General features: G+C 40.4%; 1 protein-coding gene across 1 annotated transcript in view; it reads right to left on the bottom strand.

The window, feature by feature from the left end:
• Positions 1-13,004, bottom strand: part of LOC109483183 (mucin-like protein) — a 47,172-nt gene that overhangs the window by 22,534 nt on the left and 11,634 nt on the right. The window contains exons 11-16 of the mRNA XM_019786168.1: positions 11,893-12,128; positions 11,157-11,294; positions 9,506-9,640; positions 7,516-7,752; positions 6,313-6,489; positions 1,625-1,774 (exon numbers count right to left, since the gene is read on the bottom strand). Of these exons, the coding sequence (XP_019641727.1) occupies positions 1,625-1,774; positions 6,313-6,489; positions 7,516-7,752; positions 9,506-9,640; positions 11,157-11,294; positions 11,893-12,128 (1,073 nt within the window). The remainder of the gene's footprint in view (positions 1-1,624; positions 1,775-6,312; positions 6,490-7,515; positions 7,753-9,505; positions 9,641-11,156; positions 11,295-11,892; positions 12,129-13,004) is intronic.

Raw genomic sequence — 13,004 nt, 5'->3', positions numbered from 1 at the left:
CTCCTATCACCATATGCTAGTAGTACGTGTATGTGAATTTGAGTAAGAATTAACAGAGCAGACCATGTCCGAAGGTAAACATTATGCATTTGCTTTGCAAATGTTAATCTCTAGTGTTAGTTATTCACTTGCTTGACTTTGTTTAGTTGTGTGGAAGGTCTCGGATAGACCAAACTGGTCTCTGCTAAAAAATACGAACGCAGTTCAGGTCTACAGTCAAAATTCCTAGAAAACTATTGAGTGGGCCAAAAATATCTGGTCTATGTCGTCACTAAAGACAGGATTCTTAATGCTTGCGTCAATATGGGCAATGGGAAAAATACAGTGATATTGGCTGCATTATAGATTTTATTGACTTGACATGTACATGTAGATCTCTGAATAATGAATGCTATGATTAAATCATGGAGGTAAACCTCCATGATTAAATCAACAACGTACGTAGGTGTCAAATTGTTTAATTTCAGCACCTGAAAATACAGATACAATGTGAAAAACCAACCTGGTGTGTGTGCATCATTTGAAACCCAAAAGCTAAGAATAATCATACACCGAAGATCAAAGTAATCTGTCAAGTCAGTATGCGGAAAAGCGCCACTGACAGTACATGTCAACACTGTTCAAATGGGTGTCACCTCCATCCTTAAGGGCTAACACACGTTCAGCAGCTAAACGTTTATGGGACTATGACCCCCAGCAGCTGCATTGTCCAGCAGCAAGAGTGGCGGCATATCGTGGTAGCCTACAGTACTACGGCGCACAGCTGTGGAACACTGAGTTCAGGACATTTAAACGAGTCGCTTAAAGAAGGTTTAAACTTGATACATGATATGTAAAATGTATTTGTTAGAATAACTGTATATGCTGTTATTGTTATTATTCACTCACTCACTCACTCACTCACTCACTCACTCACTCACTCACTCACTCACTCACTCACTCACTCACTCACTCACTCACACTCACTGCATGGCTTAATGTCCGTTGTTCCCCGTCATGCAAGGGTTGCATTTTCAAACTTAAGGTATATCATGATTGTCTAAAGAAAACCACCTGAGTGCATTATCCTGTATATATATCAAATAAAGTTAAAGTGAAAAATGAAAGTCAAACCCACTGTGAGGCATAGCATGTCACTGTGACACATAATAAGCAAACAAAAACATTGGGTATCTCTGGCCCTTGGTGTAAGGCCACACCGACTTAATTTTATGGATGACATCTGCGCGCGCATTGATTTTTGCCTGTTCTAAAAAAAAAGATCACATCCACCGAGGCTCTGGCCTGGCTCTAGGCCTGGGTAGTCCATGGCAGGTAGCGACAATATGGAGCCAGGCACTCAGGCTACTGAAGCTCCACGACTCAAGAACTCAGTACATACGTACAGTGCCGATTCATAAATTCCGCAAAAAGCCAGCATGTGCCGGCTAGTTGTATTCGTCGCTATGCCGCAAATTCACAATACCAGCTTTGTATTCCTGTGGTTTAGTAGCATTTCTATTTTTGGCCAGAATTTTTTTTTATTCGCCCGCGCGCACTAGTTTGGGGGTTTTCAGAGGATGTCATCCATAAAATTAAGTCAGTGTGGCCTAAAGAAAATCTTGGAAAGATGTACAAGTCTTACCGTCACATCTGAGGAACTTGCGGTCCCTGTCCCTGACCTCCTGGTACCCGGGGTTACAGGAGCAGCGATACAGTGCGCCCTCCCGACTACACACCCCCGCACCGCTCCGCTGGTCACAACGGTTCGACACAGGGGAACAGAAGTCCTCATCTGATGGTGCAAATAATGAATGAATGAATGAAAGACATTTATTGTACGTTTGTGCACTAACAAGCTAAGTACAGGTCATGAAATAGACAAGGAAAAGGATACAGCAATCACTTAAACTATACATACTAATGTGGTCTACTATTTACATGTTCAACTTCTTCTCGCTTCTTGACGAAGTTATAGATATACGAGCATATAGAACTAATGATACATGGTTTGTCAAGTTTCATAACTTTCTAATTCATTTAAGAGTCATTGCACGAGAAAACCAGGCAGAGGTCGGAAGATGGGGGTCGGCCAAATCGACTCAAACTTTGTATGTGAGATAGGTATGGGGAACTATGAACAGCCATATATTTAAAACCCTCCAGATATTTTTCGTTATGGAGATCTGGGACCCCCCTCCGAGAGCCTCCGAAATCAGGTAATTTATGGCTGAAAATTACTGAACTTGCGATGGCTGCACTGATGACTCTGATAAAGATATGGATAAAACGTTTATATTACCACATAGCATAGCTTTTCTAGTTTTACAGACCCAAAGTTCAAGAGTACACCTTAAAGTTAAGAGGGTGTGACAGGGGGTTACCGGAACCATTAAAAGCAGAATTTTCATCTCTATGCATTTTAGTCATCTTTAAGGCGCATTATCTCATATGGGCAGTGGCTTTGGTGAATGGTTTTACTGTGGTTTGAGAGAGGAACATCTACTGATTCAAAAACAAGCGTCGTTGGTTTGGGCCATACATAACGCGAGCCGTGACTGGGGGGTCTTTATGGGGAATTTTCGGGTTTGGGACTGTACTAAATCGGGCAATGACTTCTCCGTACTGGGCACGTTTGGGACAATGTGGGCATGTCGACGTATGATAATCATCAGACAATTATCGAAGAAGCTTTAATGAATTAAGGATGTTGATTTGGGCTCTATATGGGGGATACGGGGATACCTGTAAATGGAAGTAGGCTAATTTTACACATTTTTATTGCTTTCTGTTAGCTGAAGATAGCAAGTAAGTTCCTTGGTAAATTATTATGTGCATTAACTTTGTGCTAGATAATGAAAAGGCTCTGCATGGGGGTTATGAGGACTCCACGAATGGAGATGCCATTTACATGCCGCGTGGAAGTAATGGTACTTCGATCATACTGTTATTTCACTCAGAAAAAAGATAACAATAAACAATCGTGTGCTTAAGACTAGTACTTGTACTTTTCTTCATCAATCTTGATCAGTAGAGATATGCTGGTATAGACATTTACTACATAGTAGTACACTGATGGTGTGTTACTATGCTTGACCATTTTTCATACCTAACCCAAAAACATTTTTTAACCTGTATAATATTAATAATGAAAGTTTGTTGCAAATCCATGCCCGATGGCTAATTGAAAGAACAGGATAACAAAAATAAACATTAAAATGATAATGAGTAATGCTAATACTACTTTAGATATACATTTGTAGTTATTGTTGGTTTCTTTTCCGTGTACAGTGGAGTATGAAATGACTGACATTTTGCGAGATATATGAATTGGGAGGTGTTATTAGAAATGCAGTTTTTTGAAGGCTGGGAATGTAAATAAATCTAGGGAACATTTTGGTGACCATTTAGAATAACTTATCTCTTTAAGTGCTATAATTAATGAGGGCAATGGCAAATAAAGTGCATTTCATCCTCCACTGCATTTCCTGTGAATATTTACATATTCTGTTGTTTACAGACAGTTGTTTGTATGTACCCTTTTCTATTTCTAATGTATGTGCGCTAACTCTAACCTTACATATGGCTGATCTAACATCGAAGTCTCTGATGCGAAGATAACGTTTTATTGTGTATACAGGTTTCAGATGTCTATAAAATCTTAGCTTACCGACATCAACAGAGAGATTGTAAAGAAAGGTTTGGATATACATGTAAAAGAGTCTACTTCTAAATAATGTACATATGTGTTGCTTATCGAGATCGACGTTGCCGTTATGCCAGATATATGAGAAACCACTGCGGTCAAGTATTTCTTTCACATGGTGTAGCAGATTTTCTTGTGACCATGCATTAACATATGTTGTCTCAGTCTTAACCAATACTTGACTAGGCGTACAGATACGTCTGTGTCTAGTGACAATCTACCAAGTTCTGCTTTGCATGCTCCGTTGCTAGCGTTTCTGTGTACACAATGAATTTTTTTACAGAAGCGATTTATGGACAGTTTCAATAGGACAGTTGTCATTTGAAAAATCTTTTCCCCAGATTTCGCAACCACATAACATAATATTGATTTGATGCACACGTCAAAAATCCTTCATAAAAATCCTCCTTTCAATGAGATTTGTGAGCGGATAAGAGATTTGATGCTAAAATAGATTTGCGGGCTTTTAAAGCAAGTTGTTTCTTAGTGAGCTAGTGAGAAACTGCCAGATGAGGACAATATAGACCTAGATAGCAGTACGACGTAGTAATTTCTATATTTTCGAATTCGAGCAGGAATTTTGTATTTATGTACTAGTATATGCGCCCTGTTTTGTTAAAAATCACAACTTTGGTCTTTTTAGGTAAACTTGGAGTTTCCATTTTGTACAAGTGTTTAGTTTGTCAAGGGCACATTGAAGTCCTTTCTCAGTTTCCGAGAAAATTACGACATCAACTCCATAGAGTAAGCAGGAAATGGATAAATTCTGTAGGGAGGGTGGCACGCATTCTGGACTATCTAACATCTTGACTACATCATTTATGAACAGGTTGAAGAGAGTCGGGCAGAGGTTACAGCCCTGCCTCACACCTTTGTCCGTGTCGAAGGGTGGTGTTAGACCAGAGGAGGTTTTGATGCATGTTTGCGGGTTAGAATACATTGATTATATAAGACTGTAAAATTTGCCGCCTACTCCCGAGCTGAGTAGATTCTTTATGTCAATCATTAAATTTCCAAAACAATGTTTTGCTGACAATCCATTCGCCTGCCGTAACTTCTAACACGCTTGAAGAAGACAAAAATGGTTGCCATTATTTTGTACATTAATTGAAAATGAGATACCAATGTGTGGTCAGATATATTGTGCATGCTACGCAACAGTCCATCGGCACATCGCAGGTTGGTAATAGCAGCATACCTGTACTAACCCCTCATTATTCAAGAAACACACATGTAACTACTAATAGCATTCAAACATTGCTTTTGCTATGGTCTTGTTCATCTGTATCCAGCCCTCTTCTTCTGGTCTTCCTTTTAGATTTAGTAAGTGCCAATATGTACAACTTAGCTCAGAGGTCTGCTTCATTTGGCACCTGTATTTACCGGAATCTCCATTTCTGGAGTCCTCATAACCCCCATGTAGATCCTTTTAATATCTACCACAAATTTGATGTAGACAATATTTTAGTAAGGAACTTATTTGCTCTACAGCTAAGAGAAGAACAATAAAATGTGTAAAATTAGCCTACTTCCATTTACAGGTATCCCCGTATCCCCCATATAGAGCCCAAATCAACATCCTTAATTCATTAAAGCTTCTTCGATAATTGTCTGATGATTATCATACGTCGACATGCCCACATTGTCCCAAACGTGCCCAGTACGGAGAAGTCATTGCCCGATTTAGTACAGTCCCAAACCCGAAAATTCCCCATAAAGACCCCCCAGTCACGGCTCGCGTTATGTATGGCCCAAACCAACGACGCTTGTTTTTGAATCAGTAGATGTTCCTCTCTCAAACCACAGTAAAACCATTTACCAAAGCCACTGCCCATATGAGATAATGCGCCTTAAAGATGACTAAAATGCATAGAGATGAAAATTCTGCTTTCAATGGTTCCGGTAACCCCCTGTCACACCCTCTTAACTTTAAGGTGTACTCTTGAACTTTGGGTCTGTAAAAACTAGAAAAGCTATGCTATGTGGTAATATAAACGTTTTATCCATATCTTTATCAGAATCATCAGTGCAGCCATCGCAAGTTCAGTAATTTTCAGCCATAAATTACCTGATTTCGGAGGCTCTCGGAGGGGGGTCCCAGATCACCATAACGAAAAATATCTGGAGGGTTTTAAATATATGGCTGTTCATAGTTCCCCATACCTATCTCACATACAAAGTTTGAGTCGATTTGGCCGACCCCCATCTTCCGACCTCTGCCTGGTTTTGCCTGGTTTTCTCCTACAATGACTCCAAAGCTGGGGAACTTATCTATTATATAAGAATATAGGAAATCTCTCTCATTACTACATATAACGTACAATCGACTACGAAATGATACTCATCCTCAATCTTATCTAAATCGCAAAATTGGCAAATCCTTTGCTCTAGAGGAATGCAGTCAGTACACTACCTTATTGTGTCTGCCTGCAAAATGATAGTAATGTTATTATAATAATAGCAGAATTGTAAGTCATGATAGTAGTGATCTTATAATATTTATCAGAAAAAAATGGACAGGGCAAATCTGAGATTGGTGTGGCCTAATAAACAAAATGCTGTGTCATATGTCACTTTATTGTTGTGTCAATAAAGTTCTTCATATAATAAGTAGTAAAAGTTCTTACACTGCCGGTTGCAGTCCTTCAGTTTGCAGGTCATGGTGTGGTTTGCGATGCCGTGGCAGTATTCTCCTCCCTGCTCAGGGCTGGGGCGGTCACACACGCGCGTGCGGAAACGCTGTCCGGGCCCGCACTCAGCTGAACAGCTGCTCCACTCACTCCAGAAGCTCCAGCCACCATTTACTGCACAAATACAGTTGCATTTATAGTAAAACGTTAAACTTTATTCCAACACACAGTTTACAGGGAGGTCACGTGTTTGTAAACCGTAACTCTCGCGAGATCACGTTGTGAAGTGATTGGTCATTAATTATCCTGATGAAGGCGACAGTGGTCGCTGAAAATTTGATCTCCCTGTAAACTGTGTGTTTAAACGTTTTACTATGATTACTACCAACACAGATGAACTTTCATGATAAATACAGTATTTGTCTTACTTGCCTTGCACCCTCCTCTTAATGCTGTATCAAGAGATAAAGGGCTGACCTAAGGCTTAAGGGGGCACACCAAAATTTATTTCGCGTTTCAATTTGATGCTGCACACCCTTAAGTCTAGCAGCCGTCTCTGCCGTGGAATAACTCGGAAGGAAAATAACACAGTGACTGTATATGGGACAAAAGGATATCTCTTCAGCTACAAAAAACCAACTGAATTTGGTTTCTTCAACCTCTTTAATTTTGGTAAAATCGACAGAAAAATCATTATTTTCACTCCAGAATTAATGAACAAAATTGTGAATTTTTGCGTGGGATAATCCCATGGAAAAAATTTTTCCGGTAGAAATGACTGATGCTGGCAGAAAGACACAAACCTTGACTATACTCGAGTAAATTATAAAGAAAATCCTTAGTACTCCAATTTTTTAAATCGTCCACAGTGCAAGGGGTTGCAACTTGAGGAAGGTGCAGAGCGAAATCTAGATCAAATGGGCTGATTACAGTTGGCGCGCAGGAATACCTGGAAGTAAGGTTCAGAGCCAAAATCAATTTTCACCCCCAAATCACCGTTTCTTACACTCTTCAGCGATGTTAATGTTTAATGATGTTTCGTGGCAATTAATGAGAAAATGTCACCCCAAAGTTGCTCTCAAAACCCTTCCGTCACCTTTTAACGCGCACTACCACGGATCCCAGCCGCGGAAGAATTGGGCTACAGTACATACACACATTATGTATAACGAAATATATTTTATTAAGAAGCCAGTGTACCTTTCTCACAGCTGTCTCCACCAAAGTACCCCGGACAGCTGCACCTGGCCCCAGGTGTCAGCTCCTCACACTCCCCATGGTTCAGACAGGTGAGGTTGGCGCAGCTGATGGGGTCGTCACAGGTGAGTCCGTCCCCAACAAAGCCGGCCTTGCAGGTGCAGTAGAAGCTCCCGGCAGTGTTGATACAGTCAGCATGCTCATGACAGTCATGGCTGTCTGCTGTACACTCATCTATGTCTGGTGAGGTTTGAGAGAACAAATAATTGATTAGGCCACACCAATTTAATTTGTTGTTTCTCAGAGTTTTTCAGAAAAAAATTGAAGCAACAGGGAAAAAAAAAAAAACAGGCCAAGGCACCCCATAATAGCCGGAAATGTTACGATATGAGCCTTGAAGTCAACATACCAGGCTGGTTTATAATCAAAACAATTATATAGTTCTTGAACTTTAATGAAACAAAAATGCAAAATTTTAACAACTAGGAGGAAAAGGACTTTCTTCAACTGTTGGGGTCAAAATATGTCTTTCATTTAGCATTTTGCAGTTGCCTAAAATCTTTTTTTTTTGCAAATCAGAAAAAAAGGGACATTTTGACCAATCTAAATTGAGATAAACAGCCTCCAGTTTAATTTCGGACAACCTCCCATATCTCAGCAACCTTAAACCCAGATGGGCTACATGCATGTAATATCGCAAACCAAAGGTAAAAATGATGTAAGAAATATGTAGCAGCTATTCGCGACCCCCAGGGGGTTCGTCCAATAAATTATTATTTTACGTATTATAACCCATGAGCATTATGCATAATTATGCATAACCCCACAAAGCATTATGCATAATTATGCACAATTATGCACAATTATGCACAATTATGCATAATTATGCATAATTGGACGAACCCCCAGCGAATAGCTGCTACATATTTCTTACATCATTTTTACCTATGGTTTGCGATATTAGCCCATCTGGGTTTAAGATTGCTGAGATATGGGAGGTTGTCTGGAATTTGTCTGGATGTCCAGAATTAAACTGGAGGCTGTTGATATAATCTTGTTCACACTTAAACTGCACGATCATGTGTAAGGTCAAAGTTGAGGAGTAGTACTTGTAAAGAGTTCTTGTCTGGCATGTGGCTAGATAGATTTTGTTTATGTCTCAGAGGTCTTTAACTTTGGTAACTAATATGACATTGTGAAAGTACTATTAGTATACCCACAATGCGTAATGCTGTGCATGCACAAAGGCATCCATTGGTACATACTAGTATTTTCTTGTCTTTGCATGTGTTTTACTGGACAAAATAGGTTTGGATACACTCATGAGGCTATCTTGCCGTATTCTTAAGGAATACGAGCATATACGAGCAGATGTGTCAAGAATCTGGACCTATTTCGTCCAGTGTTTCGTTACAGTATTCGACGATGGAATACAAGGCTGGTCCTTGGTACTGAATACTTCAGAAAAGGCAGAAATTTCCTCATAATTCAAGAAAGTAACCTGGGATGGAAATCACTCCAACACCGCCGAAAAATGGCCAGGCTTACTACAATGTTTAAAGTTCTGCACAACACCATCTCTGTCCCCCACACCTCGTGTCTTGTCCCGGCAGCTCGATGCTCCCGCCGCACTAATCACACTTTAAAGCTGCAGACCATCGCGAGTAAGAACAACTATTACAGGCTCTTCCTTCGCACCATCAAGGAGTGGAATAAACTTGAGCCTTGTGTTGCGGAGGCGAAGTCCATCTCCCAGTTCAAAGCAGAGCTGGGACGGGCTTCGCTACATTGAGCTGCCTCCCTGTCCTTGTACATATGTAAACATGTGTAATGCTAGCACCATTGACTTCACTTGTCCTGTCCTTGCACTTGTCTACGTCCACCCCTACCCTACCCTTTGTTTGCACACAGTCACTAATCTGCGCAGCTGCTAATAATCCTCTTTTTAGAGGGTTGAGCAGTATCAAAGATGATGAAGAGTTGTGAGTCTTACCGACACAGCCTCCCTCACTCTCCATGTACCCCACAGCACAGCCACAGTAGTACGAGCCGGGAGTGTTCACACAGGTGTGCTCCAGGGTCTCATTACACTGGGAGAAGTGCCTCCAGTCTTCACACTCATCCACATCTACATGTACAAGGCAATATCATTTGCAGATGATAAAATGAATGTTTAAATTCATAGTTAGCCACAAAATCACATACACGTACTTGCTGCATTGTATCCAAGCCTAGATCATACTGCTGTAGGTGTCCCTATAACACAGGCAGTAGTCAGCAACAGTGGAATAGATTTCTCATAATTCTTGAAAATACAGTCATACCTGGGCCACAATTATGTTTGATACGGATGTTCCAGACCGGGCCGTACTTTACAGTATTGCCCAGGCTTCTTTATGCGTACGGCCCCGGCTTCCATGGCTTCCATAGACAATTCAAATGCATTTCACCCTAACTGCATGCACTGCTTTCGAAAATTCGAATGCAGAATTTGGACGTTGGAATTGATGTTGTTGCATTTTTTTTGGTTTAGGGACACCAAATTTTCACCCATTTCGCATTCAATTTGAAAGGCGTGTTTTCTTGGGTGGGTATGACATAAATAAAATACTACACAGTGTATTCCGCATCACCCTCGGTCCCAGCCCTCCCGCAGATTGGATCTCCCTCCAGCCTTTGGGCGATCCGACACGCGGTCGGGCTGATACCTCGGGCGATATCGATTACCCTGTGTAGTATTCTATAATTATATCATGTGTATTCTATAATTTCTATTTGTGTCACTCAGGATTTACAACTCATACTTGTCATCTGTTTTTCAGGTAACTCTAAAAATAACTAGTCATGAATATATGAATATTGTGAGTTTGTCATATTCATTATTTTTGTAAATTTTACTGCTTTTGTCTCAATAGTATGCATTCTGGTTCACTGTACTGCAGAATTTTAATACCCTTGCATAACTGCACATTTGTCTGGGACATTGATTTGAAAGAGAATTAACCTTCTCCATGCTGTCCAACCCAATAAATGAATCCCATGACATACTCGATGATGTGCCCTTGCGAAAGGCACTTACATTTTGTAACAACTGTTACAACTTCCCTCCCTGTATGGTGAAGTGACGCTCACTGGGCCTTTTAGCTAATTCTTGATAGTATGTCCAAACACTGATGAGCACATATGTTAGACGGATTTGGCATTGCCAATGTGCTACGATCGGCACATTTGCCACTAAGGCCACACCAATTTAATTTGTTGCTTCTCGGATCGCCCTGTCCATTTTTTTCCGATTAGCAAAAAAAACAAACAAATTTTTTGTTCTAAATTAAAAGTTACTGCAAAATGCTCAATGAAGGACATATTTTGTCCCAACGATTGAAAAAAGTTCTTAAGTTTTTCAACGTAACAATGCAATTTTGTTTCATTACAAGTTCAAAATCTATTGTTTTAATGATCATAAACCAACCTGGTATGTTCACTTCATGGCTCATATTGTAACATTTCCGGCTATCATGGGGTGCCTTGGCCTGTTTTTTTTATTTTTATTTCGCCCTGTCGCTCCTGATTTTTTCTGAAAAAATCCGAGAAACAATAAATTGAATTGGTGTGGCCTAAGAACGGTTAAATTTTTTTGAACTCACCATCACACAATCCTGTCTCCATGTTCTGTTGGTACCCCTGTGTGCAGTTGCAGCTGAACTTGTACTTCCTGTCCACACAGACAGACCGGGTTTCATCACAGGTGTCCATCTTGTGCCGACACTCGTTGATCTGTGGATCTAGAACGTATAGCAAACAACGCAATTTAAAAGCTTATCAATGCATTCATACAACGATCATACAATGTTTGTGACCTTTCAAAAACAGTTTCATCAGGTTGGTAAAGTATAGCATACAAGAGATTTCTTTACACGACTAAGATTTCTCACTTAAAAGTGATGACGTTTCAGCGAGAAGCAGAACTCCAGTCAGAAGCTCTGAGGATGGTGTCTGATAGACACTGAAACGTCAGCACTTAGGTGAGAAATCTTGGTTCTGTAAAAGAAAACTCTTGCATCCAATGTATTATTTGCACTCTTACACATTAAAGGTGAAGAGGCTGCTTGGGCTTGGTAGAGAAAAACTTTAATGTCAGTAAGAACGTGGAAAATCACTCGCTAAGCATCTATTGGTCTAGAAACTCTCTGTGAAACTCTCTGTGCACCTCTACAATACAACAATGAGAAGTTATGAAGTCACGTGGTGATGACGCGCAGGTCAAAGTTCAGAGGTAGCTAATAAACTGATTTGATCTACCGCCCAAATAATTCCTTTGTGACCGGCTCTGAATCACACACCAATGGCAAAGGTAATACTCAGACCCTGTTCTACACTGACCTCCGCAGTGGAAGCTGACTTTTGTGTACTTCACGTTGTTCTCCAAACCAGAGTCCACCAGTGGTTCCAGGAAGGTGTAGTTAGTGAAGATGTAGGGTGTTGTCCAGCAGTACGGGATGGTCTCCTTGTTCAGCTCCACCATGAAGTCTGCCTCTCCCATGGAGACAGACTTTCTCTTTCCAAACTTGATGTTTTTGACGGAGAACGCCTTCCTCTCTATCAGATAGTCGTCATGACTGGGAACGAGAGGAATAATAATAGTAGTTTATTGACAACACTCCAGGCAACATCCGTGTCCATAATATCACCAGGGTCCAGAGCCTGGGGTCCATAGTATCGCCACCTTGGGAAATAGTGTGCTTTAATAAGATATTTTTACTGCAACATACTTTTGGTATGCACTACTGCACACCTCAAATGTACATACCTAGGGTATGTTGCAGTAAAAATATCTTTAAGCACACTATTTCTCAAGGTGGCGATATTATGGACCCTGGTGATATTATGGACACAGATGTTACATGGCAGCGTATAAAACTGCTGAATTACGTACTCAGGATTTAAAAACAGGTTAAACGATAAGGTCAGCTAAACAAACAAAGGACATTGACAAACTAGGTACAAACATAAACAAATACAGGCTGTACACAGTTACACAGTTATGAATATAGATCAGAAGTATCTACTTAAATAGATTAAAAACTATTAATAATGGTCCGGTACTGGGAGATTTCAACCTGTTTGAATGTTTATTTAACAAATCAGTGAAATACAGGATTGGACTCGTTTTGTACCGCTTTGCTTTCGTCAAGGGAATGTCGAGTTGATTTGCCCCCTTCAGGCATCTGCCATGAATATCTCAGGAAAGACGTTCGTAAGGTCACACCAATTTTTTGGATTTTTTTTTAGATGAAATTTGACGCGACAGGGTAAAAAAAAACAGGCACCTCACGTTAGCTGGAAATGTTACAATATGAGCCTTGAAGTTAACATACCAGGCTGGTTTATAATGAAAACAATAGTATCAAAGGTATCTGGTAGACAATGTCGACCCCCGTCACGGTTCAATGTAGGGTGAAGGAAGCCATATACATCAGGGCCCATCACCCTAC

The sequence above is a fragment of the Branchiostoma belcheri genome, unplaced genomic scaffold (genome assembly GCF_001625305.1).
Source record: "Branchiostoma belcheri isolate BF01 breed outbred unplaced genomic scaffold, Haploidv18h27 scaffold63, whole genome shotgun sequence".
Lineage (NCBI taxonomy): Eukaryota > Metazoa > Chordata > Leptocardii > Amphioxiformes > Branchiostomatidae > Branchiostoma > Branchiostoma belcheri.
Note: the sequence above shows the minus strand (reverse complement) of the source record. Positions and strands in the feature narration are given on the sequence as shown.